This window comes from Gopherus evgoodei, chromosome 3, assembly GCF_007399415.2.
Source record: "Gopherus evgoodei ecotype Sinaloan lineage chromosome 3, rGopEvg1_v1.p, whole genome shotgun sequence".
Taxonomy (NCBI): Eukaryota; Metazoa; Chordata; order Testudines; family Testudinidae; genus Gopherus; species Gopherus evgoodei.
In genome coordinates, this window is record NC_044324.1 from 138896371 (window position 1) to 138914210 (window position 17840).

General features: G+C 43.6%; 1 protein-coding gene across 1 annotated transcript; it reads right to left on the reverse strand.

The window, feature by feature from the left end:
• Window positions 1-329: 329 nt before the first annotated feature.
• On the reverse strand, window positions 330-16922 carry DACT2 (dishevelled binding antagonist of beta catenin 2). Its single transcript, XM_030554270.1, has 4 exons — window positions 16689-16922; window positions 10695-10827; window positions 8185-8472; window positions 330-3347 (listed from the first exon to the last, which is right to left on the reverse strand). Exons 1-4 carry the CDS (start codon window positions 16920-16922, stop codon window positions 1549-1551), a joined length of 2454 nt encoding a protein of 817 aa, XP_030410130.1. The 3' UTR covers window positions 330-1548.
• Between the last annotated feature and the right edge of the window lie 918 nt (window positions 16923-17840).

Sequence of the window (17840 nt, forward strand, 5' to 3'; positions counted from 1 at the left end):
GTCTCGATTTTATTTAAAACTTATTTTAATATTTTATCAACATTAACCCTTGAGTGCAAGTACTTTTTTTTTTAAGCAGTTAGCTAATTCCATCAGCATATACAGGGGCGGCTCTATGTTTTTTGCTGCCCCAAGCATGGCAGTCAGGCAGCTTTCGGTGGCACGCATGCGGGAGGTCTGCTGGTCATGTGGATTTGGCAGCTTGCCTGCGGGAGGTTTACTGGTGCCGCGACATCGGCGTCCCCACTGCCGAATTGGTGCCAATGCCATGGGACCGGCAGACCTCCTGCAGGTGTGCCGCTGAAAGCCATCTGCCTGCCTCCCTCACAGCAACCGGCAGGCTGCCCCTCGTGGCTTGCCCCAGGCACCTGCTTGCTGTGCTGGTGCCTGGAGCCGCCCCTGAGCATATAGTGGACTACAGGCCCAAGGCTTCTTAAACTACAGATCCAAAAGGGTTAGTGATAAAGGTCAACCAAACTCTAGCAACCCTTGACTGAGAAACACCCTGTCTGGAAAAAACAGACACACAAAACCATAGTGAAACCATGGACCTTTCTTTGTTTTCCTTTGGTACCGCTGGCAAGCACTGGCCCTTTAGAATCTTTGCATTTCAGATCAGCTGCTAATAAAACAATCACTTTCTTTCAGGAAGCCAGACAATAACGGTTTTCTGGAGTACATTAAATAGCATTTATTGAGTGTGCAACTGGACGAGCAGAGTTATTGTGCTCTCAACCCCAGCTATTTGCACACTTTGATATGGAGCATTCATAACATTCTTTCACCCATTCAAAAAAAACACATGAATAAATGAAATAACATAAAAGAAGGATTTAAACCTTATTTATACCCTCAATTTTGTAAACAGAAACAGAATCAAAATCTTGTTCTTATTCACAAATACATCCTCTCCTCTCAAACTTTAATTATTTCTATTGAAGAAGGGGCCCAGCCTCCTAGTGACTGGGGCTGGTGTGGGAATGGTCCATCCTCATGTGGAGGAAACTGAGGAGAGCTCCCAGATGGGCACAGGAAAAGATGAGTGGCTAATAGGAGGAGTGCATAGGTGTCTCAGTGGGAGAAGACTGACATCTCAGGTTGTGGAGACATCCTTAGTGTAGGGAAGCTTCAGTATCTTCAGTTGGGGAAGAGCTGCCCTTCTTGGGAGGCCTTTGTATCTCAAACAGGAGAAGCTCTGTGGTGCACGTGGGCAACAGACACTAAAAGCCTTCCCCAGAAAATCTTATGGACGAGGCTGTTTGGGCTTGCCACCTCGTTTTTAGTTGCAGTGACCTCTGAAGTACTGGAAGAAAAGGCATCACGCTATATACACAAATATATATTTACAGACTACATGGCAAAAGAGGAAATTAGATACAGGGTCAAATATGTGGCCATTAGCAAATGAAAAGGTCCCTTATGTGGATCTGGAGGTTGTTCAGAGTTCCTTTAAAACTGTCCTTTTCTTTGGGCATAAGTCCTTTTGTTTTATAAATGAGCCAGAGCCAGCATGATATCTCATTGGGATAAACAGATGCTTGCTCTCACTTAAACCATGGTCATAACCTTTAGACCAGCAGGTTGGAATCTCCTAATCTTCTTCTTCAGTGCCTTTGAAGCTTTGATGCGACAGATTTTGGGCATGGGGGGAAGAGGCTTGGAAGAGGCCTGGGCAGCTGCTGGGTGCCTGACAGAAGCTTCGGGCCAGACCAACTCGCTTTCATCGGCATCATCATAGTCAAGAGTGAGGCTGCTGCTATTGCTGCTGCCCTCTGAATCACTTTCACTGGACTCGCTGTCCCCAAAGCGGTTGGTTGTGTAATCACTGACCTCGCCTTCGCTGGTCTCTGCAATGGTGGAGTGGAAAAGGGAAGCACATTCAGCGGAGTATTCAGAATGGTCTGACTCGCTTTTGGCATATGTTCCATGGTGGTGATGCTTCGAACGTGCCTTCATGCTTACAGTACGCAGGACCCCTGCTCTCCTTACTGGCTGTCTTGGTGGCCCTAGGCCAAAGCCACTAGAGAGGTTGGCAAGGTGAGCCTTTGCTGAGATCTCCACAGTGGACTGCCATTTACGCTGTTTTTTCTTGGTGGCTGTGTCTATGTAAGCCGTTTCAAGAGAATATAGTGCATTAGCAGATGCCCGGTAAAGTTCAGGCCTGGATGGCGCTGGGGGGATTCGGAGTTGCACCGGGAACAGGCTGGACTCTGAACAAGACCTGCCAGTAACCTCTCCAGTGTATGTAGGTCTCCTGACAAGGCTCTTTCCTCCATGCTGTTTTTGAGGCAGATTCCACTCAACAGGCAGCCTGGCAGCTCCATGGGCTCCCCTTGACTTTTCTGCACAAAAGGTCTGCTTCCCAGGCTTTAGCACCTTCTCACTGTTCCTTCTCTTAACCTTCACAGACTTCATTTTGGAGCTGGCAAACCTCACTCTGACTTGATGGGATTCTGCAGGGACAAACTGGGCATGAACAAATTCACTCTGAGTAACTGGCTCATTACCCCCTGCATTAACCAGCTTGAGGGTGCTGCACTTTCTGTTAGGCTTTCTGGGCAGGATAGCTTTAGTGTTCAAGATACCTGGACTAGAGACCTCATAGCATATCTGTGAGCAGGAGGAACTGTGCTCCAGGCCTCTCCTCACTGCTTCTGCCAGAGGAGAGCCCCTGGCTGTTGACTTGGCAGGGTAACAACTATTTACAGCTGATGATTCTGGGTCAGGCAGAGTGGATGGCTGCTCTACATTCACACAGTGCACAGTCTCCTGCTGCTTGGCACATTCCCCTTCAGGCACCTCCCTCTGCAGTTTCCCTTCAGCTTTGTTACCTTCCAGAGAGCTCCCTTGTTTTTCCAGCTGGCTGCTGCTGCTGCTGTTAATTTTCACTCCACCAGCGCTGGGGGTTATAATGAGTCTCTGGGGCATTGTGGATGGCTGGCTCTTTGTTGAAACCCTCTCACTGGCATCTGCGTGATTGTTCCCTCGGCATCGTGTCAGCTGCAGCAGTTTGTTGATATAACCCCCTGGCCTGGCCTCAATGACTGGCCTAGTCCTAATCAAGCTGGGGCCTGTAACACTAGGCATGGGTTTACTGGAGGAAGGGTTGTTGTCTGTTTCCAATGGTACCCCCACCAGAGAAAAAAGTGGGCTTTGTAAAGCCACAGCATGAAGAGGGCTTGGGTAAGGATACACATCATTGCCGCTCTTGGAGACCAAGTCATTTTGGTATTTTGGGTCCACACTCTGGAACTGGAATTCCACTCCATGACAAAGGGGGGGCACGGATTTGGGGTCTGTCACTTTCTGAAATCCAGTGTCTTCTGGCAGACATCTTTCCAGGTCACCTGGATATCGAATGGAAATAAATCAAAGAGTTATATCACAGGTAATTTCTTCTAGTGCCACAGCTTATATTTCAAGGAGATATTTCAGAGACTATGTAATATCCTTTGTCATTAATGAGTATTTTAGTGTAATCATGACAAAAATAAGTTAATACGCCAAGCACTCTGCATTTCTTTGTATTATCTTCTTGTTGAGACCAGAAAAATATGAGGAAAACATGCTTTAGAAACACACCTATGTAAAATCAATGAATGGTAAATGCAAAAGGACAGATTCTCATTTCAGTTACACCAGTGTAACTCCTGAGTAACACGGCTGCTTTCAGTGGGTTTACACTGGTATATAATGATTGGAATCTGGACCAATGATTTTAAAAGCAAAGGACTGAACTCATGTCTTACTTGAGGTTTAAACTGGTCACGTAAGAGAAATTAATGCTTGTGCCATTAAAATGTTTTAAAACTACACAGCTCAAAAAGGCACAAAAAAAAGATGATCTCCCAAGAGAGAGATAAAAGGAATCTAAGTACCAGGAAGTCTAAAGTCAAATGTCATATAAAAAAAATCCAGTAAAGTCTAGCAGAATTTGTTAATTCTTTTCTCTCAGGGCCAGCAAGAGACTCTCTCAGGGTTAGGCTTCCCATAGCAACTGAGGAAATAAATTCTTGAAATTCCCAGGAGGTAAGCAGTTAATAGTATTGGTTCTAATGGTTAACTTTGAATTCAAACTCCCCTCCCCATACTGGTTCATGTGTCTTTTGAAATCTACAGTCCTGAACCAACTGCTTTGACCGGAGCTAAATGGAGCTAAAGTCAAAGTGTCTCTTAATCCCTTCAGAGCTGGCAATTACTGCTGTGTTCTTTTACATTCTGCCTCAGTAAGACACTGCAGTGAGCACTAACACTTTAACTACACTGGAAAGGCATTTAGATGTATTTGCATTTTATAGGCTCACTCCTCCTCCCCCAGAATCCAATGAAATCTCTTAATTAGATCTTTTTCCTTCATTTGATACCAAAGTTGCAGAGAGTTGCCTTTCTGAAGTGAGTCACCTGCTCTGCACTCTCTGTTCCTGGAGTCTTTGATTCTAGCAGGCAACACACACTTAAGAGACTTTATTAAATGGGAGGAAAATTGAAAAATTCTTTTGCAGGTAGGTGTGTGTGTTTTAAAAAGACATTTGGAGGAACAGACTAAGAATTATCTTCACCCTAAAAGAAAACTAGATATTGGCTTAGATCCTCCACTGTGTCTGAGGCCTTGTCTAAATGCAGAGTTAATACATGACCAGCTGGGGAGTGAATATACAGCATACTAACTGGCAGTATGGATCCTGCTGCTCCACTAGTGCACTTCGACATACCTGCTGTTTCAGCAGTAGGTCAAAGCACACTACACAACTTTTAGTGTGTGGTAGCAGGTTACATATGGCAACTTATTGCATGGCATGCTAGAGCGCGGTAGATTTACACCTCACCTTGCCTTACACTAATTCTCTGTATAGACAAGTTCTTAGACATGTTCCCTTGAAATTGGAGTTTTTAGGAAGAAGTTCGTTCAGTCCCCATCATAACTTGAAGTAACTTCAGGGCTGATGTAAGTTACATCTGGCTGCCGACAGCCACATAGCCCCCTTTTCCCCTGAGAACATCCTGAGCTAGAGGCTGGGAAAATAGGTCTGGTAGAGTAACTAACAGCTCTACACCACTCAGGAATTCCCCTTGCACAGGGATTCCACAGGGAGCCAGGTAAATTCCCTGTTTCACTGCTTTGCTCTCATTGGAGTCTGTTTTTGAAGTTTTCGTTGTAGTAATATTATGACTTTTAGGTCTGTAATCGAGTGGCCAGGGAGGTTGAAGTGTTCTTCGGCTGGTTTTAGAATGTTATAATTCTTGACGTCTGATTTGTGATATTGAAAGTAGCAGTATTACAACAAAAAAACTTCAAAAACAGACTCCAACGAGAGACTGCTGAATTGGAATTAATTTGCAAATTGGACACCATTAAATCAGGCTTGAATAAAGACTGGGAGTGGATGGGCCATTACACAAAGTAAAACTATTTCCCCATACTTATCTCCCCCCTCCCCCCCCCCCCGCAGTTCCTTATATCTCCTTGTCAAGTGCTGGAAATGGGCTATTTTCATTACCACTACAAGCAGTTATTTTTCTCTCTTGTTGACAACAGCTCACCTTAACTGATCACTCTCCTTTATGATGTGTATGGTAACACCTATTGTTTCATGCTCCCTGTGTGTATATATCTATCTTTCTTCTGTATTTTCCACTGCATGCATTCGATGAAGTGAGCTGTAGCCCACGAAAGCTTATGCTACAATAAATTTGTTAGTCTCTAAGGTGCTATAAGTACTCCTGTTCTTTCTAAGTAAATTATGTTAACCTTTTCTGTATTACTAGAAGACAACATGGGGAGACTTACAAATTTCGAACTGTCTGCTGTTCATGCACTGGGATATTTGCACCCTTGTTATTTCAAATTTTAAATACATACACACACACTCACACCCATGAAATTCCTTTTAGATTGAAGAACTCATTCACAGGGTGTAACATTGGTATCTTTTTCTCTGGCTTTTAGTTGTGTGTGGCTGGATACAAAAGAAAGAGGGTTGTTCTGGCATCTACCTGTCTTCTGCATCCAGCACGGAACAAATTATTCTGTTCCCCACATCCTATTCAAAAAAAGGCAAAGGGACTGGAGTTTAAAATTCTAACCCGCATTCTAGCTTAGATAACGTTAGGAATATTTCTTTATGTGAGGACTCATGTACAGTTTTATTCTATTTGTCTAAAACGAGTCAAGAGAAGGGACTAAATCAGCCCTGTGAAACTATTACAAACATGGTATCAGCCCCACAACAAATTTGCTGACCCACTCTTTACCAGGATGAAAATAAAAAACTGTACAAAAATTCAAATAGGAGTAATGAAGCACATTTTCCAAGAGGTCACCATCACTACCCCCTCGAGAGGCCAACCACAAGCTCTAGAGCAGTGGTGCTCAACCTTTTTTTGGCTCAGGACCCATTTGTAAACTTTGATGGTCTGTTGGGTCCCAAGGGCCTCCCAAAATGCCTCCAGACTAATGCTGCCTCCCCCGGGGGGCATGACAGAGGGACAGCTGGGCCAAACCTGAACAGTAATATGATCCCATGCACCAGGTTGTAAAGCCCAGAGTGGGGAGCCAAGCCCAGCTAGCCTTGCAAGACTTGGACACGTACTAGCAAGCCAATTTTGAGTTGCAACCCATGGGCTGAGAAACCCTGGGGCAGTGATTCTCAGCCTGTGGGGTGGAACCGAGTAGGGAGTTGCAAGAGGCTGATCATTGACTCACAGCAAATTCACCCCTGCTAGAGCGAGTGACAAGGTGGTGAGGTCATATCTTTTATTGGACCAACTTCTGTTGTCTCTCTAATGTCCTGGGACCAACACGTCTACAACACTGCAAGCAGAATAAAAAGTTCAGCCTGTCTAAAACTGGCAGGCAATACGGCCCAAAAGAGGACAAGCACTTGAGAGGGAAGGAGAAGTTTGCTCTCTTCTCCTGTTGAAGCTATTCTGACTCACAGTAGCTCTTCCCTCACTTCCTTTGCACCCCAATATTGCAGGAATTGCCTCTTCAAGATGCTGTGGAGTTGGCTGCCTGGACTCCACAGCCAGACTGTTCATGCAGCTCACAGCATCTGGAAGCTGCCCTTATCCAAAACAGAGCAAATAGCAGGCAGTGGTTGGGAGAGAAGGGATGAGCTCTAGCATCCTAGAACACACCATCCCTACCTTTTCCACCCTTCCCACCCAACATCACTCATTCCCTCACCCAGCAGCACCCCCCAACCCATAGTGGTTATCTGTTGAAAACTCTTGGGTCATGAAGAGAAACTGTTAGGGTGGAGAACCACAGATATAGAGGAACAAGGACAGGGCTGGAACCATTAACTAAAGTTCTATTTCTGCCTCTAAGGGTCCTTAATATTTTGCTCTTACATAGCAATTTATAAATATTCTTTAGTTAGGTCTTACAAGACCCCTTTGTAGGAGGTAAATTATTATTCACTTTTTATATCTGGGTAAACAGAAGACTTGCAAGAATCAAGGTTACAAAGTAAGTCAACATCAGACTCAAGATTTCAACTCAAGGCTGGCTCTCAGGCCCCTGCCTATTTCTGTAGACCACACTGAGCCCAGGAAAGATCAATTAACCTCTCTGTGTCTGTTATCCTGATCTGTAAACAGTAAAATCTGAATGTAAACAAGGTTTAAGCTGTCCATAGGCTTGTGACTGTAGGTAGGTAGGTAAATGCGATCATTCTCACTGTACAACAGAATGGGAAAACAGACATCAAAAACTGAAAGGAGGCAGCTCGTTCTGCTCAGATTTTTGCAATCTTCCTCAATAAGTTAACAATTTTTTGCTATTTTTCCCTGGTTGAATTTTCACACACCTCTCTCAGCTCATGCAAGATATTTCACAAAATAGCTGCTATTTTGCTGATTTTGCAAACTCAAATGCAGGGAAATGTAATCAAAACTAATCAAACAAGTATTACAATAACTTCTCAGGCCTTATATACTGATCTACTTGCAAATATCCTCCTTGTCTGTTATTAGTTAAAGGTGCCTGACTATGCTATAGCTGAGAATTAGGCAGTAAGTAGTTTGATTTTATTTTTTTGTTTTTGCTTTTGTGTGTTTTCAAATGCACACTATTGTATTAACTGCACTATTCATATATGTCACACTATGATGCTAAACGTAATAAGTGGGACTATCAACATTCATCTTCCCTTCACATCGTTCAGTTCTGCAACCAATTACCTGTGGAAACTGGCCTTGGTCTGGACCTGGCAGGAGTTCCAGAAATGTCCATGGTAGCCTTGATTCGACATCCATCACTGACATAGACTCCCTGGTGCTGGAACTTAGTGGTGTGCACAGTGGTTTCGTCTGCAGACTTGGGCCGATAATCAAAGACACTGAGCCGTGTTTTGGGCTGCTGACAGCTTGGCAACAGACTGGTGTGGGAGGAGGATATGGACTCACTGTACACAGATGTGCAAGAGTTGGACAGTGAGCAGGAACCACCATCGCTCAGGTCGTAAAAGCCTGTAGAGTTCAAATAAATACAAACATCTTTCTGGCGTACAGTGAATAAATAAGGCCCTACCAAATTCATGGCCAAGAAAAATGCATCACGGACAGTGAAATCTGGTCCCTTGTGTGCTTTTACCCTATACAGTACAGATTTCATGGGAGAAAACCAGCATTTCTCAAAATGGGGGGCTTGACCCAAAAGAGAGTTGTGGGGAGTGAGGGGGTGTCACGGTATTGCCACCCATACTTCTGTGCTGCCTTCAGAGCTGGGCAGCTGGAGAGCGATGGCTGTTGGCTGGATGCCCAGCTCTGAAGGCAGTGCCCTGCCAGCAGCAGCCCAGAAGTAAGAGTGGCAATACCATACCACACCACCCTTACTTCTGCATTGCTGCCTTCAGAGCTGGGTGGCCAGAGAGTGGTGGCTGCTGACTGAGGGCCCAGCTCTGCAGGCAGCAGCGTAGAAGTAAAGGTGGCAATAACATACCAGGCCATCCTTATTCTGCGCTGTTGCTGGTGGCGGCTCTGCCTTCAGAGCTAGGCTCTCCAGCTGCCCAGCTCTGAAGGCAACATCATCGCCAGCAGCAGTGCAGAAGTAATGGTAGCAGTACCACAACCCATTCCCCCTACAGGAACCTTGCGACATCCCCGTCCCACTGCTCCTTTTTGGGTCAGGGTCCTTACAATTATAACACTGTGAAATTTCAGATTTAAATAGCTGAAATCATGAAATTTACAATTTTTAAAATCCTATGACCATGACATTGACCAAAATGGACCATGAAATTGGTAGGGCCCTATGAATAAACAATAAATCCTCTCTGCCATTTGCTACAGTGGTAAATTCATGATCACTGGGTTTTTTGATTGAGATTGCATGTCCTTCTACAAGAGAAACTGTGGTTGAACTGGAGTGTATTGGGCTTGATCTATTCACTTTGGGCCCTCAACCAACATAACAAGTGAGCATACACTTAACTTTAAGCACATGATCATGTTTAACAAGCCTGAAGTTCAAATGAGAGCTGAGCCTTTCGATAATCTATTCCTATGTCCTTTTGTTTTCTGAAAACAACAGCATAAACTTTCAAATGCAACTAGTGACTGTGAGTGTCTCAGTTTTTGGCTATCCAACCTGAGGCAGCTTAAAAGGGTCTGATTTTCAGAGCGTGGTGCTCAGCACTTTCTGAAAATAAGACACCTTTGATGTGTCTCAAGTTGGCAGCCAAAAACAGAGGCCCCAAAATCCTAACTGTACCTGAAGACAAGGAATGATGGAAAGGTGCCTAATTTCTGCTCAGCTCTCAGACAGCACCACAGAAAAATATTAATTGCAGGAATTTTTAATGCGTGCAATTGAAAATATCCCAATATTTTCCATTTCACACAAGAGATATTATTTATGTTTAATTAATGCACTGAGCTGCATTTAGCAGTTCCATACCTGCAGAAGGGACGGAAGGGGGGCTATATCCTGAGAAGCAGTGACTCTGGAAAGAATGTATGGGTCATAGTGAACAAGCAACTGAACATGAGCTCCCAGTGCAATGCTGTGGCAAAAAGGGCCAATGTGATCCTTGGCTGTATAAAGAAGTGGATAGGAGTAGAGAGGTTGATTTTGCCTCTGTCTGGCATTGGTGCGACTGGTGCTGGAACACTGCATCCAGACCTGGTGGCCACATTTTTAAAAAGGATGTTGAAAAAATTGGAGAGGGCTCAGTAAAGAGTCACAAATACAGTTTGAGAGCTGGAGAAAATTCCTTAAGAGTGAAAAGAGCTCATCAAAAAGATTGAGAGCTGGCTTGATTAGAGTATGAGTACCTTGAGAGGAAGAAAAATGCTAGACTATAACAGGTCTTTAATTTAGCAGAGAAAAGCATAACAAGAACCAGTGGCAGGAAGCTGAAGCCAGACAAATTCAAATTAGAAATCAGATACAAATCATTAGCAGTGAGGGTGACTGACTGCTGGAACAAACCACCAAGGGAAATGGTAGATTCTCCATCTCTGAATGTCTTCCAGTTGAGACTGGATGCCTTTCTGAAAGATATTCTTTAGCCAAAAACAAGTTATTAGGCTCAATACAGGGGTAATCAGGTGAAATTGAATGGCCTGTGCTGTATGGGAAGTCAGACTAGATGACCTAATGGTTCCTTCTGGTTTTAAACTCTATGAGTCTATGAATTCATACAAATTCCACTAGAACCATGATAAATAAATTCTCAAGAGTGCATTACCTGAGCTGGGTCTGCTGTCACTGTCGAGGTATTCGCTAGAGGACTTCCTGACATCCAGCTTCAGTTCACTTATTTGCTGGTCCAGCTGATCCAGGTGACTTTTCAAGCCAACATCCTGTCTCCTTAAACGTGACTATTCACAGGTCATGGAAAGAAGGGGGAAATAAAGAATAGTCACAATTAGAATCTCAGGGTCATATAGTAAATTTGCCAGGCGTATTAGCCAATTATGTACTCCTGAAGCAAAAGTCCCACTGAAAGTTTTGCTCAGCTAAGGACTACAGTAATTGGCTAATGTAATGACTCTGAAATCTGACATAAATATAAAACACTCTGCTTCTCAGAATATCCTGTATTCTGCCTACCTACCCTAAACATTTTCTGTGTACCTGCACACTGAAACAGTTATTCTTCTCTTCCTTTTCTGTAACACACCAGGACTGAGCCAACTTCCTCTGATGTCAATGGGAAACTTTACACTGACTCCAGTGGGGTTGCATCGGGTCCCCTGTGTAATTGTGTTGATATAGAATGGTGACAACATCTCCTACATTCCACCTCAGAAGGGTCTGCTGCATCTTAAGCCATGTCTACACTAATGAGCTTATACCAACACAGATGTATCAATGAAGCTGCGCCACTGTAAGATCGCTCATGTAGCCACTTTTCCCACTGACATCACAAAACCACCTCCCCGCCGGTGGGAGCTCTCACACTGACATAGTGCTGTCCACACCAGCGCTTCAGTCAGTGTAACTTATGTCACTCAGGGGGGTGTTTTGTTCACACCCCGGAGCGACAAAAGTTATACCAGCAAAAGTGATAGTGTAGACTTGGTCTTAGTGGAGGATAAGCAATACATACACAGTATGTACAGTCTGTAAGAACACTTTATCCTTCACAATGAATGGACACTATAGAATGTAAATTTATTTTCTTATCACACAGGGTACAGCAAGCATATTTGTCAAGTATCAGAGGGTAGCCGTGTTAGTCTGGATCTGTAAAAGCAGCAAAGAATCCTGTGGCACCTTATAGACTAACAGACGTTTTGGAGCATGAGCTTTCGTGGGTGAATACATGCATCTGAGGAAGTGGGTATTCACCCACGAAAGCTCATGCTCCAAAACGTCTGTTAGTCTACAAGGTGCCACAGGATTCTTTGCTGCAAGCATATTTGGTTTGCTTACAAGACCCGAACTTTGAAGACATTTCTCTATAGTTATATATAAAACAAAACCAGTGAGTTCAGGATCCCAAAACCATGAAGTTGGCTTAAAAATCATGAGATTTAAATATATATACTTGGGGTTATTTTTATTTGGCTTCTAGTTTTTAGAACCTTTAGGGTTCGTGTTTTCAGGCTTTTCTCCACAACCATGAGAACTAAAAACTTAAACAAAACGAACAATCAAACACCAAAAACTGATGCTGACATTCTGATGTAATTCCAAGGTGCCAGGAGCTGGAGCTTTAATGAGACTCACAATAAAATGGTAAGAGCTGGCAACATTGCTCAACGGACTGAAAAGATCTCTCCAGCCTACTCTGGAAACCTAAAGAACTGGATGAAACTTGCAAGGCACAAGAAGTGTGAGGTCCTTTATTAGTGCCATATGTACAAGAAAGCTTAGGCACGAGCCAACAACTGCTTCCTAACAAAACAGCGGGGAGGGGTTTTGTTCTTCTTGTCACAAAGAAATGTTAAGGTAAGATCTAAATAGTAAAGAACAACTTCTTCTCCATCTCATGATGAATATGTTACCTTTTCAACTCTCCTTTAGTTTCTTTTAATTGTTTTGAGAAAACTAAACATGTTGTGCCTCCCTGGGTCCCACCTATTCAGGAAATCACAAAGTTTTGTTTGGATGGCTGGAATTAATTGCTTAATGATTAATGTTTTGCCAGCCAATCATTCAGTCTGTAATTTCTGTTTCTGATTAATGGCAGAGAGGCCACAAAGTGTTCAACAAGGCTCTCAGATATTCAGAGATTATTTATTACACCCTTGAGCTTTCGCTTTAACCAATATGCATGAGTTACATCATCCTTGTTAACCCTTCCCCATTGTCCCCCACTACGGGGTTTTCATGTTCTTGGGAGACTTTACACTGTTCGTTAACTCCTTCTAGGCTTCAAGAGAACAAGTGCTCCTTAAATTATTCAGATAACTCAGACTATTTTTTAAAAAAAGCAGCAAGCAGCACCCTGAACAATAAATCCTAAACTCAAGATTTCTCAGTTCACAAAATGAATTTTTCATGAGGCAGAATGAAACTATTTGCTTTGAGGCGTACAGATGTGAAGAAGTCTGCAGTACACTGCTTGTGTGGGCAACTGGGACACAATTTTCACAAGCAACTAGTGTTCTTGATGGCCTCAGTTTTTGGGTGCCCAATTTGAGACCCTTAAAGGAACCTGATTCTCAGAAGGCAGGTGGGCACACCAAACTGAGGCACTGAAAATCACCAGTCACCTTTGAAAATCTTGGCCAAACATTTAGGGCCAAGCTTTGCGGCTTTGAAGTGATGGAGGCTTTACTGTTGACTTCTGTGGGTATAAGTTTAGGCTCTGACAGTATGCATTACTTCATCTGATTTCTGGTACACAATTTTTTTTTTAAACGTTTCCCTCTCTCTCCCATATAAAACCAGAGAGATAATGACAATCTGAAATGTATAGAATCTGTCAAGACCTAAGAGACTGGAACGTCTTTTCTCTTGACATTTCAGCATAAACCTACATGTCCCTTCAACACATTTTCATAATCTCATAATTCATTTGGAACTAGACAATGCAAAATAATTGCACTTAATTGCCTTCATTTTATAAATAATATTATTTGGGAAAACATTTGAGAAATAGTGGGTGATATTGCCTTGAATTTCTGCCCAGTTACATACCTAAAGAACCTCAGAATTACTTATTTTTTACTAAGTTTGAGTACTTTCTTTCCTCTTCCTTCTACTCAATGCTACCAAAATGTCATCTCAGGAAACTAGATTAGCTTTCTTAAGAGTCAGTGCAACTAGGTAGTGCCACTCAATGTTGCTCCCCTTCACCATCTCTGCAATGAGAGTTTCATCCTATCTCCACTGTTACAATTACTGGGGATGGAGAGGAGGGATCCAATTGTGAACCTGATATGGTTTGCTCTTGCTATGAAGAAGACACCCAACTGTGTCCCTGAACTAGGCTACAACCCTGCTAAAGTCCAAAGGCTGTAGTGCAGTTCAGGAATATGCTTAAAACTTGGTTTCACCTACACTGCAAGACCAACCCATGTTTAACCATTCCTATGTTGTATCTGCGTCTTCTGACTTAAGAGCTGCTAGAGGAGGGGAAGAACTTTACCTATGTTGTGTTTGCCAGTCTGGGACCTGGAAATCTAGACTCTACCATAGATTAATTAGAAGTGGTGTGTTGCTTACTCAACACATGGCACAATCCAATTTCTGTGAAAAACCTAGGCTATATAGCCTTTCTTGTGCCTTTTGGCATCATCCCCCAGGAAAAAGTATCTCTACTTATTTCCCATGACTGCAGTGACACCTCCTGGTGAAAGCAGTCCTTTTCCAAGAGTGAACTAGGACAATACATTTGTCAAGATTCCTGCAGCTATATCTGCTTTTTATTTCAAAAGTATAATTTTATGGTCTAGTTTGCCTCACCCTATTGAAAGCATAATTAATAGCCAGACAAGTCCTGATAAAACTAATCTCCCACTTTCATGTCTTAGTTGGAAAATATATAAACAAATGTGTAATTACAGCACAACACCTTGTGTCAAACACCAATGGATCACTTTGGTCAGAGGTCACTAAGTGTTTATATGAACCCAGTGGTCTTGAGCAGGCAATAAATGTTTCAAATCATCTTTTCTTTTTTGTTAAAAACATAAAGTGCAGCCATTAGTTAAAATTATCAATGACAGGTAATCAAGTGGTTGGCAGTACACTTGTGCTGCAATTTTGACTTTAAATCAAGATATGCTTGCTGCTGTGTTTTCACAAGTGGTGCTTGGGTTCCCTGAAGGTTAAAGCCAATTTTCACTCTGAGATTCTGTCTGATAAAACTGCCTACATTTAATGAATATCCTTTCTGTTTTCACACCTGATTGATAACTGATGACCAAGTCTAACACCAATATGGGGAGGGAGAGAGCTCTGAATTAACTTTGAGTTTACTGATGTGTGTAATTGCCAGTACTAGAGAGATTAAAGCCTCTAGCCTTTGATTGTATTCTTTTTTTATGAAACTAGTTTCAGTCCTAATTTAGATTTTTTTTTCCTTCCACAAAAATTTACAAATGTTAAATGCAAGGCTAATATCAAACAAATTCAATTATTTCCCTCTTTTGATCAGGCAATCCATTCCAGAACAAAGTATTTAAGGGATACAAGCCAGCAGTTTTCCTGATCCTTCCCCCTCCCTTATTCCCCCACATATATACATTAGAAAAAGTTTGATCTTCAGCTCTAAATGGTTACTTTTAATAAGATGAGTGCTGACAAGTCTGATATGTATACTACTTAAATCAAGTTAATTGTCAGCTTTATTCCTTGTCCTATTTAAAAACAGTTCAGGTTAGAGCATTCAGCATTGTCTGGCACATGACCTTCACATTATATTTATGTTATGTACTTTAGTCTGATGAAAATGCACTCAGTAAAAACTGTGACCAAATCTTATTAAATAAAAACCCCCCTTATAACAGTGGCTGTAGTCACGAATTCTGAAACTGAATGTACCAGTGCCCATGTATTATGACTGGCATGCAAGAAGGCTGTCAGTGCTGATTAATACTGCCAGCCGTGTCTTTGCAAAATTATTTCCGTCAAAAGACATAGCTACATTTTCTACCTAATTATTTTCTAAATAATTAAGAACAGATTTCCTTCAAATGCATATTCAGACATGTACAAGAGCCTACATTTATCAAGTGGTCAATCACTGCTCTAAACAAAGCTTCCACTGTCCAAAAACAAGACTTTTAAGCTGATTTCCAGTTTTGTTAAATCTACATCAGATGTCAACTTGTAATGAGGAGAATTGTGTACTTAGGTACTACTTTATTTAAATAATAAACATATAAAACAAACAAAATTACATACCACACCGAATAAGATGGGAATTGGCATGTTGTGTAACGACAAAGTGTCTTTGACATACTTAGCCAAAACATACATTTTTTGCGCAAAAGAATTAGATTCAATGCCAAACTACAGAAATAGGCTGTAAACCATTTGGCAGGAATGGATAGCTGCAGCCACTATTCTTATTCCAAGCAGGCTAAATGACAGTAAATCAAAAATATTTATAATATATTTATAATTAATAAAGGTAAAACAGACGTTAATTACAGGCACAAATACCAGTGTCCTGGAAATCACTCATCCTTCGTTCCTACCGTTTTGCCCCAGACAATCATTTTCACACTGGACAATCCACTCACACTTTTTATAATAAACTTGAAATATCCAAATGTGCGGAGTAACCAAATCCAAAACTTGCTCAAATAATCTGATACAGACAGGAAATGTTACTTAAAAAAACCCAGGAGCGTCATGATGTGAAGGGAGGAAAAAATCATTTTTCTATCGCACTGCACAGTGGCAACGCTTTTTCTCTCACACCACACGATGGCATAGAGTTATGAATGGAACAAGTTAAAGACAACAGCGAGCGCATCCACAAACGGGCGCTTGTGCATGAGCTCGTGTTTCTACCGCTGCGTGGACTCAATACTGTACAGACCCAGCCTGTTTACTGGGCCAGTCCGTGTTTCAGTGTGTTATCACCGGAGGTCTAACCTACCCTCTATAGGTGGGTATGATCGATGGAGAGAAACAGTTACACAAACGCGCTTAATCGGCACTCTGCCCCCAGACACAGAACACACTCTCGGCGTCTCAGATGACGAACACCGTATTCTAGAGAGAACATCTGGCCAAACAGCTGGGCGGTTCGCTGCCGTGGCGCCTCAGCCCTTACCAGTTGTTCCTTCAAGGCAGTCAGCGTGGCCTCCAGCCTGTGCTCCTTGCTACGCGCCTGGTCCCCGCGGGCTGCCGGCTGCGGCTGCATGGCCAGGGCCCCGCTCACCAGCGCCCGCTGCTTCTCCCGCAGCACCTGGAGCTCCTGGAGGCCGGCCAGGGCCGCGTGCAGCCTCTCCCCGACCCTGCAGCGATCCCAGCCGCCCGGCCGGTGCTGCTGGCTCTCCCCCAGCATCTTTAGAGGCTGCCACCCGCCCGGGCCATGGCAATGGGCAAGCAGCGAGGGGGGGCGGGCTGCGCTGGGTCTGGGCCGGAGCTGCTAGCCCTCTCCCGGAGCAGAGGGAGTGCTGCGGAGCCACTGCGGCTCCTGCGGTTTTGGAGAAGGGGCGGGAGGCAGAGGGGAGAGCTGTGCCTCTGGCTCTGCGCCCTGGGGCCACCTATCTGCGTGGATAGAGGTGGAAACTAGCCGCGGATCGTCCTCCTTTCCCTCCTCCCCCGCCCCTTCCGCAGCTCCCCTCCCCTTGGCAGGAGGCGGCTGGTGCGGGTGACTGGCTGCTGAGCCTTCTTTCGGCAAGGGCAAATCCAGCCCCCCAGGTTACGTCTTGCTCTGCCCTCCCCGGCCCGGGGGAGCGGGCCCCAGCAAGAGAGGGACACGGCTCACAATGAAGAGAACTTCTCTGCGCCGTCTTGTGGCCCACGCGTGGAGGCTGCATCAATCCGGCAGCAAAGTGATGAGAGGAGGCTTCGTGCAGCCTTAATCCCAAGGAGTTTTAGTTCAAAATACAGTAAAAGCCTGGAATGTGGGGCGGGGGGAGGTGCAGTAAGGGCTGAGGCTCAGCTGTTTTACATTACACAGCAAGCAGCTTTCTGGATATACACATTTTCTTACCTCCTTACTAGGGGCCAAATTCTGCACTGATTGCCGGGGCAAGCCCTCTGAAGTCAGAGGGCCAAAATTCCGATCTCACTTACACCACTGTAAATCTGCCAGTAACGCCACTGAAACCAATGGTATTATCCTAGATTTACACCAGCGTGAGCTCTGAATTTGGTCCATTGAGGTTGCACACAGTGTAAAGTTAGTTCTGGCCATATGTACAATTTCATATACAAAATACACATTTTGTAACGTCATCTCTCACTCACGATCTGC

Bases quoted from the DNA above. Each gene is read 5' to 3' on its own strand.
- DACT2 (XM_030554270.1), bottom strand. From the start codon at position 16,922: ATGCTGGGGGAGAGCCAGCAGCACCGGCCGGGCGGCTGGGATCGCTGC. The intron at 10,828-16,688 runs GTAAGGGCTGAG...ACCTGTGAATAG, and splicing joins CTGCCTTGAAGGAACAACTG to TCACGTTTAAGGAGACAGGA. The intron at 3,348-8,184 runs GTAATTGGTTGC...TTCGATATCCAG, and splicing joins ACCAAGGCCAGTTTCCACAG to GTGACCTGGAAAGATGTCTG.